Source organism: Orcinus orca, chromosome 11 (assembly GCF_937001465.1).
Source record: "Orcinus orca chromosome 11, mOrcOrc1.1, whole genome shotgun sequence".
Taxonomy (NCBI): Eukaryota; Metazoa; Chordata; class Mammalia; order Artiodactyla; family Delphinidae; genus Orcinus; species Orcinus orca.
This window is the reverse complement of record NC_064569.1, coordinates 68,784,317-68,798,524: the sequence shown is the minus strand read 5'-3', so window position 1 is coordinate 68,798,524 and position 14,208 is coordinate 68,784,317. Positions and strand designations below refer to the sequence as shown.

General features: G+C 34.3%; 1 protein-coding gene across 1 annotated transcript in view; it reads right to left on the bottom strand.

Moving 5' to 3' along the window:
* The window catches only part of LRRIQ1 (leucine rich repeats and IQ motif containing 1), a 271,088-nt gene that overhangs the window by 147,292 nt on the left and 109,588 nt on the right, over positions 1–14,208 (bottom strand). The window contains exons 11-13 of the mRNA XM_049694936.1: positions 8,781–10,418; positions 2,562–2,714; positions 110–260 (exon numbers count right to left, since the gene is read on the bottom strand). Of these exons, the coding sequence (XP_049550893.1) occupies positions 110–260; positions 2,562–2,714; positions 8,781–10,418 (1,942 nt within the window). The remainder of the gene's footprint in view (positions 1–109; positions 261–2,561; positions 2,715–8,780; positions 10,419–14,208) is intronic.

The following is a 14,208-nucleotide window of genomic DNA, read 5'->3' as shown; positions in this document are numbered from 1 at the left end:
ATAAAATAAGCAAATTAGTGATGGTGGCCTATTCTCAGAAAAGAATAAATGAAACAAAATATAATAATGAGAAATAAATGTCAATATATTTAAATTCCACTGTTCTCACCAATTCGAGTGATTTTATTATGTGAAAGTTCAAGACTTTGGATATTAGTGCAGCCATCCAAACCATGAAAAGAAGTCAGTTGATTTTTATTAAGAAGAACAACACAGAGATTTTCTAAATTTTCACAGTTGATAGTCTCAATATTGTTTTCCTAAAACAAAGAACAAATGTAATTAGTTTTATTTCAATGGCTTATTAATGAAACATTTAAAGCTTGCAAAAAGAGGGAAGATGAGATATATGATCTTTAAATGAATATCTGAATCCCTAATTTTAAGATAACTATGTAGAGTGTTATACTATCTAGATGAAAATACTAAGTAACCAAATAAATGATTTTGTATTTATTAATAATCTTTTAAAATATAGAAAACACAGAGGATCATATAACAAAATATTTCAAACTATCTAAATGAACAAGAGTGAACATTTGGTCATAGTTGCTAAAAAACTTATTTTAAAGAAACCAAACATGGAAAAATTTGAAATCTCCCCATTTCCCTTCCTCAGTCCTTTTTGCTATCTTTCCCTCCAAAGAATACCAATACCATGAATTAGGTATATATCTCATGTATAGATTTATACTTTTACTAAACATGCATATCTCTGCAATACATAATATTGGTCTCAATGTCAAGATCATATGTCACGGATGCAACATCAATTCTCTTCTTTTAAGATTTCAGAAAGATAAATGGGCTTCTAAGAATCTTAATGGTATAGTCCTACAACATCCTTCTCAAAAATATGAATATAGCCTTTGTCTAATGGAGTAAACTTAATAAGAAGCATAGGAAACAAAGTTTGAAAAGAAAATCATATTGGTGGAAGCACAGTCAGTTTGAATTGAAAATAATATAATCTAAAATAAAAATAAAACTCTAGCACCCCCCCCAACCTTCTACGAGAAAGAAACATTGAGAAAAATTCTCAGCTGCAAAACAGAACACTTCTTATGGAAAAGAAAGTATGCCTTTGGGGATTCCCTGGTGGTGCAGTGGTTAAGAATCCACCTGCCAATGCAGGGGACATGGGTTTGAGCCCTGGTCCGGGAAGATCCCACATGCCAAAGAGCAACTAAGCCCGTGTACCACAAGTACTGAGCCTGTGCTCTAGAGCCCGCGAGCCACAACTACTGAGCCTGTACATTGCAACTACTGAAGCCCACGCACCTAGAGCCCGTGCTCCACAACGAGAAGCCACTGCAATGAGAAGCCCGCGCACCACAATGAAGAGTAGCCCCTGCTTGCCACAACTAGAGAAAGCCCATGCACAACAATGAAGAACCAACGCAGCCAAAAATAAATAAATAAATGGGAAAGAAAAAAAAAAGAAAGTATGTCTTGAGAATGGAGTTAAAAGCCTAGTGGGCAGAACCAAGAGTCACAGAGACCCATTCCCATGGAGCAGAACCAAGTCCTTATTAATAACTGATGGTAGTTTCTTAGCTATGGACCAGGGCTGGTCCATGAGCTTCTTGTTTTCTCCCATATTGAATGGTAACAACTCTTGTAATTAATCAAGTCCTCTCTCACCACTGTATGTGGGTGTGGGGGAGGGAAGACAACTTTTCCTTTAACTTCATAGATCTCTGAGTTGAAAGAACTTTCTCTGAGCAGATCATCTCCACTTGGATCTGACTTAGATGAGAAGATTCTGTGCTCAAGTCTGAGTCTGATGCCATGAGTTAATGAGACTTTGGGGTCTTTGGGACATGAGTCCTTTTGCATGCGGGAAGGATGTGACTCATTAGGAGCCAGGGGCCAGACTGCAGGAGGTTGTTACTTTGTAAGCAGTTCCAATAAACCTCACAACCCAATATTCACACATCCACATAGTCCCCTCCCACATGAACTGAAAGCTCAGCCAATAGAACACAAGCTAGCATGATGCCAGCAGATGCTTGACAAGCACTTCATATTGAAGCTTGTCTTTTTGGAAAGCTCACCCTTTTAAGATTCCCAAGAAAGCACAGAGAGAGAGAGAGAGAGAAATTCCAAACTCCCAAGGCACCAGACATGTAGAAGAAGGCATTTTAGACATTCCAGCCCCAGCTGCAAATTACATAAGAGACCCAGGCAACATGGTATGAAGCAGATGAAATGCCCAGATAAGTCTGGCCTCAATTCACGGCCCACAGAACTGTGAGCAAAAAAAGTGGTTGCTGTTTTTAATTAACTAAATAATGTGGTCATTTGTTATGCAGCAAAAAGTAACAAAACAATAACTATATCATCTGCAAATAGAGACAGTTTCCAGGTCATACCATCTAATCACCTTCCCTGTATGGTTCTCACAAATTTTGGCCCTTGATCTCTTTTAGACCCTGAGTTATAGGTTACTTTAGTAAATGTTTCTTCAAAATTGTCATTTCTTAAAATGTACACCTGAATTACACCTTACTCCACTTTATATTTTATTATAAAATAAATATTGAGAACATAGGACATACCTGTGCATCAATGTACTTTAACTTTTTGCAGTTACTCAGGCTGTGCAAAGAGGTTAATCCACAGCGCTGAAGAGACAGAAACTGAAGATTTGTACACTCTGCCAGTGTGGAGAGACTACAACCTGGCAAATCTTGAAGTGTTACTGTTGTAACCTAGGGAATTCAAGAAAATTGGAACACATAACATTATCTAACTATAATGAATATAAACTGTACTAGCCTTGCAAAATTGTTTTAAAAACTTCATCTAAAAAAAGTAATGCTATATATTGAAACCTACACTTATTAACAACTCAATTTCATTTAAGCTATCTGGCCATTTTGCCAATTTTGTTCCCCTCATAGAAAGACAAAATAATGCAGTCATTCATGACCAATTCAAGTTCAAAACTAATATGCATAGAAGCAATAATAACATTGTAATCATTTATTAGTTCACTCCCTGATTTTTCACCAAATTCATTTTCCTTGTTTTTCATGTCCCTTGGCATTATTTTCAGGATTGCACTATATAAATGTTTAAGATCTGTGTTTGACAGTATCTTAGGGATACCTGGATAGTACCAGAAGCCACAACGGGTCAGGGGATAGATTTTATATCCAACCTGCCATGCTTCAACTAGAATACCTTAGCTATCTTCCAAAAAAGAAGCAAGTTTAACTGAGAAGAGATATTATAGAAACTGTAATAAGTAGAAGCATGCAATAATAATTGAACCATGCAATAAAAACTACATTCTATTATGTCTTCTGTATTATAAAGGTATGAATCATTCCATACTACTGAATAATGTAATATACCCAGCGCATATAGAATCTGCGGTATAAAAAATCATGAATAGCTCTTAACATACATTTACAACATTTCTTATTATTGAGATATTACTGTAGACTCAATGCTTCCTTTTTTCCTAAGGCACTTTTCTCTTTTTAAGTCTTTTCAACTAAAGAAAATTCAATATCAAATAATGTATTCAACTTTATGGTATGCACATTAAGGACTATGCTTAGAGTTCTACAAGAATATGTCAGATAGAAATATTTTGAGATTACTGAAAAGCACTCCACTTATTAAACTCAAGAGCTCTCACCTAAGTAAAACTGGCACAGTAATAATGTAATAATATGTTGGTTCTTCACCATAATTGAGTCCGTGCACTAAAATAACTATATAAGCTAAATTGCTTTATAGTAAAAATACTTTCATACTGCCACATCACAAGTCCTAAGGCCAGGTTTCCCATGTACTGAATAACAATTCTAAAATGATTAGCTTTATAGTATATATCATACTAGTATACATCTTACTCGAAAGAAATTTTTTAAATGTTTTATTGAAATTGAAAGCATTATTACTTCAAAAAATCTGGAAAAAGTATAAAATTCTTAAGTGCAGTAACTCCTCTTCATGGGAAATATTTCCTGTGCATTAAAGTTTTACATTCACATATTTATGTAAGTAAATGGGCAGACCATATGTTCATGGAGATAGAAGGGATTAGACTACTCCTTGCTTTAAGTAGCAAAAGCAATAACTGATTATTTTTAAAACTTTGGGTGAATAAAAGTTTCTAGTTTCATAATGATTTTAGGCATTTCTCAATTACTCATAATGTAAAACAACTTTTGAAACAAATTTCTTTTTTATAATTTTTCAGAAAGAAAAATATTAATCTACTTGTGTCAGGATAACTGCTGTGTAATGCCCACTTAATTTGTCCACAAAGGGATACTATAAATTCTGTAACTGGAAAACTGGCTCTATACTAAAAAACTGAACACACTATTTAGAACTGAGCACTTAAAAACTGAAAACCCTACAGCTGCAGCTTTATAGTAACAAATGCTGCTCTACCTTATAATTTATATTATCCTGCCTGATTTAATAATATGCTGCTTACAATCAACTATATAAGCACAATTAAGTTCTAGTTATGATGTGGCAACCTCTCTAATTTAATTACAGTACAGGAGTGACAGCTGTTGCAGTATCCTTGTTGATGGTGTCTACTTGTGAATATGAGGTATTCCATGGTACTTCCTCCTCTCTTTTATTAAAGATTTAAAATTTTTCCTTATGATATAGCAAGTTATTCTCTACCGCACTCGTTTTTTCCAAACTTATGAGATCAAATAAACTTTTACATTCATCATTTTGATACATGCATGACAATAATTACATAAATAGAACTGCCTTATGCTCTAAAAATTAAGGTCAAAGAGAATTAGTACTCACAGGTGTTCATTACTGCATGGTCAGCCTGATAAAAGAGCAACTGGGGCATAGTGGATGGTCGCTAAATTCTTCTTAAATAACTAAACGAATAAACTGTCCTAGCCCTATGGCAAAACTAAAATATTTATAGCATTCATAGTTTCGTTCCCTTACAAAGGATAATATAAAAATATTTGGAAGATTAATATTTTTGGTCTCTCATGACTTGAAAATGAACTACTCCATCTATAGAAAACCTATGACTCATTCATTATATTTTGATAAAAGATCACAAATCAGTTTTCCACTTAATCGTCTATATTTCCCCAAATCCTTGACAGTTTTGGTAAATAAAATGACCTAAAATAGCTACAGATTTTTTATAGAGTTCACTCTCAGTTACTCTTGAGTTCAACCGAAGCAGTGTCAGTCATCTACGGTAGACTGTAATTACAAAAGTAATGAAAGCAATGACTGTTTTGTTTTATGTTCAGTGCCACAATCTCAAATCTATTCAACCTGGAGAAATAATATTGTTCAAAAACTCAGCGGCAAAGAGACTGAATCTGAGGTATGATTAGTGGCTTAAATGAATGAGAATATAACTTCAAGTAAATCATGTGCCATCACAACACCAGTTAATTACAATTTGCCTTGAATGAAGTGAGACATTCAGCCCCTAAAATGTTATCATCCATGCCATGTTATAAAGCCATAGCGAAAAATCCTTAAGCTAGTACCCTTTTTTTGTGGTTGCTATTTAAGGCAAGTTACCATTAGTAGCAAAATGCCCAAAATAAAAGAAAGATGAACTAGTTAAAGCATTCAACTAGGAAAAAGAAAACTATGTTAGTTGTCAATAATCACTTCTCTTCAGTCATATCCTTTTGGGATATTATTCCATATAGTAGATGATCCAGCATGTTCAATGTTATAACGTATTTGATGAAAGAGGCTATTAAGCAGCCCTCAAAAATCCATTTGCCTTTCTCTTCAGATGTTTGAGATCCACATTTGACAATGACTATCATATATGTTAGGAGCGTAAGACCAGATTCTTCACATACGGTATTTAAAAAGTCAACAATCCGGGGCTTCCCTGGTGGTGCAGTGGTTGAGAGTCCGCCTGCCGATGCAGGGGACACGGGTTCGTGCCCGGGTCCGGGAGGATCCCACATGCCACGGAGCGGCTGGGCCCGTGAGCCATGGCCACTGAGCCTCCGCGTCCGGAGCCTGTGCTCCACGGGGGGAGAGGCCACATCAGTGAGAGGCCCGCGTACCGCAAAAAAAAAAAAAAAAAAAAAAAAAGTCAACAATCCTATAAAGTAGGTATTGCTCTTCCCAGTTTATAGAAGACAAAACTGAGGCTCAGAAAGGGAAAGATCAAGCACCTTGCACAAGGTGACACAGCCAGTAAATGGCAGAAATAAAATTAGAACCCTGATCTTATTTGATACAGGGATTGTTAGTACTTTATTAAATTACATTCAAGTAATTTTTATATTAATTTCATTTTAATCAATACAACCTAGCTAAATTGTGAAGCTGATAATAATATGGAGATAAGATTAACATTCAGTTGGACTTCTTTTTCCATCCCTTTATCCATCCTCCCACTCATCCATCTCACAGTCAAGTAATGAAAACCACTATTTGTCTGGCAATAAATAAAGAAGTATGGACAAGAGGCAGACCTGAATCATGTCCTGAAGGCTCAAAGTGAGAGAGTAACATAAGCAAAATGAATTGACTACTGGGTGAAATTCCAGAAGAATAAATTTTTCTCTTCTAAAGGTTTACTCCAGAAGGACTTTACAAAGGTGGCAGATAATGACAAAGACGTGAAGCTAAGAGATTAGAAAATCAAAGTAAGGAAGTTACAAGATGGTTTTTATAACACTTCAGCACTTACATGGCACATGCACTTATATTTTCATGTTTATACTGTATATTTGATGCTTCAAAGAAAAATTAAATGTTTGAAATAGTTGTTTGAGTAGTAGTCAAAGGATTACAGGGTACTTTAGAACATTGCTTCTCAAATTAGTCCATGAGCCAGCACCAACAGCATCACCCAGGGGCACTGTAAAAATGCAGTACGCTGCAGTTGATCACCAGACCTAAAGAATCAGAATCAACGTTTTAACAAATCCCCAGGTGATCTGTATACACATTACAGTTTACAAGGTCTTGCTCTAACAAGTATAAGAAAAGGTTAATCCTCACTTTATGTAAATTGACAAGAGTTCCATAGAAGGAACAGAGTGGGCAGAAGAAGAAACACCAAGGAGAAAGAGGTTCATACGTCTTAACTTTCTCAGTGCTCCTCTCACTGGACAAAACAGAGAACCACAACGAAAGAGAAGAGCACTACTGGTTTCTTGAACTATTGAAACAAATACTGTAGGCAAGAAGCTGTCACTCATGCCTAGCCCAAATAGATATTCATGAAGAAAATTATTTTAAATAAAATAAAAGTGTTAGTATCTAATGTCATCCATTCAGAAAGCCTGCAGCAACAGGTAAAGTAGGAAAAGAATGATTCCAGAGATAACATGGCTAAAGAAAAAAAAGTAGTAGAAGAGCTATTGAGAGATTTTATATGTAACTCTATAGGTCTGATAGATATGAAAAATACATTGCCTAGGAAACAAAAATACACTTCAAAGTAGTTCTTGTTCTTTATACTGCTCTTTCACATCCCAGAGATCTCTTTAAATCCTACTATCTTGTTATTCTCTCACAGAATACCCTGAAATCTTATATAGCAAATATCAAAATCTGCAGTAATGTATTTATGTGTATTTATTTGTTTAATGCCTTTTTGTCTACCATAGTCAGATCCATAAGGGCAAAGACTGGGGTTTGTTTCTGTCCCTTTAATCTAACAATAAATATGGGTTGATCATATTAGACAGATGAATATTTGCTGAGTGAATGAATCAAATAATGCATATGTATTAATAAGAATGTTTCCTTTTCTAGGCATCTACCTATACCAAGAAACTAAATAAATTTTATAAATACATTTGAGTTTCAGGCCCCAGATAAACATATGTATTTTAATCTTAAATCCTTTCTAGAACTTCACTATTTGAAATATTCTTTCCTGTTTTTCTACACATTTTTTAGTTTCTGTCTTATTTTTGATTGAAACTCTGTTTCCATAAACATAGAAAATTAGTAGCATTTGGTGACAACGACTTTAAATTTCAGGCATAGACGTACCATGTTTATATAGCAAGTGACTAAATAACTCTGTTTCTATATAGAAATTCTAGAGTCTTCCATTGTTGTAAGCCCTTCTTTCACAGCACTTGTGAAATCCACTTCAAGGAAATCCACTTCCTCCCGAAAGGAGCCACTAGGTGGTGTTGTGGCCCAGGACTAAAGCAGACTAACTCCTGAGTATCAAGCTAGGAGTTTCCTATTCTAATTCAGCTCTACATTCCCAGATACCTCCATTCTTGGAAGCCTAGTAATGGCTATAGGGCCCTTGAACACAGGTTTCAAGACAAATCAAAGCTCTTCATAGTGCTTCACTGAAGGAGAAGATGACCTGAATACTTTTAATTGAGGAGATCTTTTAAGTGCAACCTCTCTCAAATAGGAGAAATATTTCATTAGCAACTTCACTGATTGAGAGACAAAAAAAAGCAGACTCCAAGAAACAGAGAACAAACTAGTGGTAACCAGTGGGGAGAGGGAAGGGGGGAGAAGCAATATAGGGGTAGGGGATTAAGAGGTACAAACTATTATGTATAAAGTAAGCTACAAGGATATGCTGTACAACACAGGGAATATAACCAATATTTTATAACTATAAATGGGGTATAACCTTTAAAAATTATGAATCACTATATTGTACACCTGTAAGCTATATATTGTACATCAACTACGCTTCAATTAAATAAATAAATAAAATACGCCTTCTATTAAGATTTTTAAAGTTACATTTTAGTGAACCAATCACAATTCAGTATGAAAAAAGTATTATAAAATACCTGCTGTAAAGTATTCCAAGGGCCACGCTGAAGAATTTCTAGTGTACTCAAAGGGGGCATCACGTTGACTGGGCATTTTACAAGTCTCTTTCTCCTAACAATTTTCTTCTGTTGATTTTGCTTGAAAATTTCAAACCAAGGTTTAAATGATTTTATCCAAGCAAGCCTCTTTTCCTCAATAGAAAATGTAAGTGTTGGCTCTGGTACAGAGCAGGTCACTATATTTTCACATTCAGTTCTATTTTCATGACATTCTTCTGGAATTTCTTTAATCTGAGACTTCAGAGAGTTAACTTCTTTAAAAACCAAAGAGTTTTTTGCAGTATTGCCACCCAAGTCTTCACAAGGAGCACCTCTACATAAAATATAATTTTGCTTGTTTATTTTGCCTTCTACATTTATCATAGCATCATTGGTGTTAAAAACCAAGTCACTATTCAGAGCACTGCCTTTTGGGTTCTCCTCAGTTTCTTTAGATTTTAAATCAATTTCTTTTTCTTGTAGTGTTATATTTTCCCCTATATCTGCAGGATTTTCTAATTTTAGTGGTAGTGGTTTTTGTTTTATTGAAATCACTGAAATTTTCTTCATATTATTGTCTTCATGTAATGTTCCATTTTGTTCTGATATCTCTTCTTTTTCTACTTGTTGTATCTTATTCTGTTGATTATCATCGATTATTTTCTGTGCTTCATTGTTTACCTCATTAATTTCTTGATTATGTCCTAATATTATTATTTGGGTTTCTTGTCTCATAATCTCATTTATGGAAGGTTTCATGACTTCTTTTTGTATTTGAGAGTTTAATTCTTGCAGCTGAAACTGTTCGTTCACATTTTCTTTTAGATCTAGGTTTTCCAATTGAGTTTTTTGGTCTATGTTTTCATAATTCCTTGCTTTTTTGACCGATTCTTCTGAACATTGTTTTGCTAGGTTTTCATTTTTTTCTTCCATTTTAAATACTGGCAAAATTGCTTGGCTTGATATAGATTCTTTTAATTGCACTTGTATTGATTCTTTCAATACAAGGTGTCTATCTACATTTTCTCTCTTATTCAATTCTTCAACTGGCAAAGGGGGAGCACCTTTCCACTTCTTTGACTTTTCATCCCCTAGTCTTCGGGCTACATCATCCTTATTCTTTGATCTATCTTCGACAGTTAAATATTTGGCATTATAATCTCCGTTTTTTAATGCTCTACTTATTATTAGCTGTTTTCTTGCAGCTTCTCTTAATCTCAATTTTTCCTTCTTTAGTTGTTGCTCTCTTTCTTGTCTCAGGATGTTCTTTTTTTCTTCATATTCTTTTTCTCTCCTTTTCCTTCCCTCTTGCTTCTGCTTTTTTATCTCTTCTTCTAGTCTTTGTTCCTCCTCTAATCTTTTTCGTTTTTCTTCTTCCATTTGTCGTATTTTTGCTTCCATTTCCTTCCACTCTTGAGCTTTCCTTTTCTTACTTTCTATTTGTTCCTTTATGATTGGGCCATATTTTTGGTAGGCCACAAATGCTTTATATTTAGCTTGAATTTTTACAGCTGCATTATGCTGCAGTTTTAACAAACGCATTTTTTCTTTTTCCTGTAGGTCTTTAAATTTTTTTCTTTCTTCTTCCATTTGTAAATGCAAGTTTCTAATAAATTCCTAAAATAAAGTAAGATAAATAGTAGTCAGCATAAATTAAATGTGAGATGTTACTAAAGTATCCAAAATATAGATTGAGAACAAATACTAAAACTGAAATCATAGTAAAGTCAATACAAAATTTACTTAGAGGAACTAATTTATTTTAAAGGGTATATTAATTTTTTAAATATTTAGGAGCTTCTATCAAGTTAGTAAGTTGATACTGTAATGTTATGGCTATACTAAGCCACCCAGACACAGATTGAGGAATTCCTTGAAGATAGAAAACTTATGAAATTTGAATGATACAGAGAAAAAGAAAGAAAAGCCTCAAGCTAAAATCTGTGTAGGAGAAAAGGACTTCAGACTTTCCGAGATGGGAGTTCTGATAAAGGAACTAGCACAGGGACTGCAGAAGTGGGGAATTATTTTGTGACTTATAATACCAGGAAGGTGAGGTAGTACATACAAATAAGCCTAGTTACACGTCTTAACCTTTCTCAACTATTAAGAAAGTTGATAAACACATTTTGCATTAAGTGAGATAATCTGGAGGTAGGTGAGAAAATATCATTGTCACTAATGTTCTAAAACAAAAGTAAACAGATCAACAAAATTTGGCAAATATTTGAGAAAAACTAACACAAAAGATGTGAGGCAATAAAAATGCTTCAATAAGAAGATGGAAGAACCAATTTCTGAGAAAAGAGCTATTTAAGTAAAAATTAAAATAAAGATATTTTTAAGAAAAAAATGTGTAAACAAGAATAACCTCATATAAAAATGAAATGCAAGTCCTCAAATAAAAATATATGACTCACTCAAATAAAAAAATCAATATAAAATTGCTGAACAGCTGATTGCCTAAACAAAAACTTCAAAATTAGGTGTCTCCCAAAACAACATATAAAACACAAAGCTATGAAATATATGTCAGAGATGTACAGGTGTAAAGAGGATCAACACAGAGACCTCAACATATGACTAATAGGAGTTCCAAAATGAAGAACTGAGGAAAACCAAAGGAAAGAGAATGATAGAAAAGTATGTTTTCTAAACCAAAAAAACAAAAGGCTGTTAAGATACAGAGTTAACTTCACACACACACACACACACACACACACACACACACACACACTGATACACTCATATACTAGATACTAGCAATATTTCAGAACACTCCATGAAGGCAAGGATTATTTTCTGTTTTATTCACTGCTGTATCTTTTTTTTTTTTTTTTTCACCGCTGTATCTTGAGTACTTACAGAAGTGCCTGGACACAGTAGAAAACCAGCAAATATGTGTGGATGAATGTAAAAAGCGAAAAATCCCAAAGCTTCAAAAGAATGTAATGAATAAGTAACAAATTTGTAATCATAGATGGCATGTGAAAAAATAAATAAATATGCAATGGAGTTATATCTTTAAATTGTTAAAACTAAATGGTAATAAACCTGCATTCTGTGTCCAAGAAAACTAATCATTCAGTTTTAAAAGCAAAATAAAAGCATTTTCAATTGTGCAAAGATTGAGAAAATTTGCTGTCCAAAAGTATATTTTTGACAAGTATTTAGCTATATACTGCAGGAAGGGAAAACTGAGTCCAGAAAGCAGAGGAAGACTGGATTCAAAGAACACTTATGATCAAAGAAACCCTTAACACTTAGCACTTAAATTTTTTATTCTGTCTTCTTCTTTCCATCATTTCACTTAAGGACTCAGCTGCCAGCTTACTGCTGCTCCTTTTTAGGTAATGTGTCTTTTTTTCTGGCTGCTTTTAAGATTTTTCCCTCTTGTCTTGAATTTCAATACTATTAAATCCTCAGGTGTGATTTTCTTTGTATTGATTCTACTTGGAGATCTTTAACCATCTTCAAATGTTCAGACTGATTTTTCTAAAACAATTTGAAACCATTTCAACTATTATCTCTTTACACATAGGTTCTGCCCCATTCTCTACACTCCTTCCAAGATTACTATTATACACATTTTTTATATTTTCATTATGTATCACATATTTCTTGTATACTTTTCTGCTTTTCCCATTATTTTTTGCCCTCGTTGTGCTTAAATTTGGGTATTTTCTATTGACTTCCCTTCAGCTTCATTAATGTTCTCACCTGCTGTGTCAAATCTACTGTCAAACTTATCCACTGAAATTTTATTTTTATACACTGAACTATTCAACTCTAGAATATATACTTGGTATTTCAATAAAGATTCTAATTTTCTTTTCATATCACCTGTTTAATTATTTTGCTACTGCATGATAGTTATAGGTTTTTTTTTAACATCTTTATTGGAGTATAATTGCTTAACAATGGTGTGTTAGTTTCTACTTTATAACAAAGTGAATCAATTATACATATATCCCCATATCTCTTCTCTCTTGCATCTCCCTCTCTCCCACCCTCCCTATCCCACCCCCTAGGTGGTCACAAAGCACCAAGCTGATCTCCCTGTGCTATGTGGCTGCTTCCCACTAGCTATCAGTTTTACATTTGGTAGTGTATATATATATGTATGTCCATGCCACTCTCTTGCTTACCCTTCCCCCTCCCCATGTCCTCAAGCCCATTCTCTAGTAGGTCTGCGTCTTTATTCCCATCTTGCCCCTAGGTTCTTCATGACCATTTTTTTTTTTTTTAGATTCCATATATACGTGTTAGCATACGGTATTTGTTTTTCTCTTTCTGACTTACTTCACTCTGTGACAGACTCTAGGTCCATCCACCTCACTACAAATAACTCAATTTCGTTTCTTTTTATGGCTGAGTAATATTCCATTGTATATATGTGCCACATCTTCTCTATCCATTCATCTGTTGATGGACATTTAGGTTGCTTCCATGTCCTGGCTATTGTAAATAGAGCTGCAGTGAACATTGTGGTATATGACTATTTTTGAATTATGGTTTTCTCAGGGTATATGCTCAGTAGTGGGATTGCTGGGTCATATGGTAGTTCCATTTTCAGTTTTTTAAGGAACCTCCATACTGTTCTCCATAGTGGCTGTATCAACTTACATGCCCACCAACAGGGCAAGAGGTATTTTAATGGCTCTCCTAACTCTAACATTTGTATTACCTGAAAGTGAGCCACTACTGTCTTTTTTTTTCTTATCATTCATAATGAACCATGTGTCTTCACATGTCTAACTAACTTTTTTTTTTTTTTTTGTGGTACGCGGCCCTCTCACTGTTGTGGCCTCTCCTGTTGCGGAGCACAGGCTCTGGATGCGCAGGCTCAGCGGCCATGGCTCACGGGCCCAGCCGCTCCGTGGCATGTGGCACGGACTGTGGCACTAACCTGGGTCCCCTGCATCGGCAGGCAGACTCTCAACCACTGCGCCACCAGGGAAGCCCTAACCAACTTTTTTTAATTTAGAGATGGCCAGTATAAACATACTTTTTCAGGAATGTGTTTGTATAAATTTTAAAAAGACTTGGAAAAAATACAATGATAGTTAATATTTTTAGCTACATTACAGGATTATGGGAAATTTTATCTACTTTTTACTCGTAATTATTTAAAATAATTTTATATAAAAACTGTGGAGTAAATTAAAGTTAAAACAATAAACATGTCATCAGGATCATCTTAAATTTAAAGGGGTTATTTAACACATTCAATTAGTTGTGTTAAAGAAATGCAGTAACCTTTTATAACAATCCTCAATCATAATGAAGTATTCGTAATAGTATGTTTTCTCAAAACTTAAAAGAAATTTTACAATTACAAGAGTATATAGACATGTTCACTCATTGAACCAGTTTATTTTCCTTTTCAAGACATTCTATTTCAAGG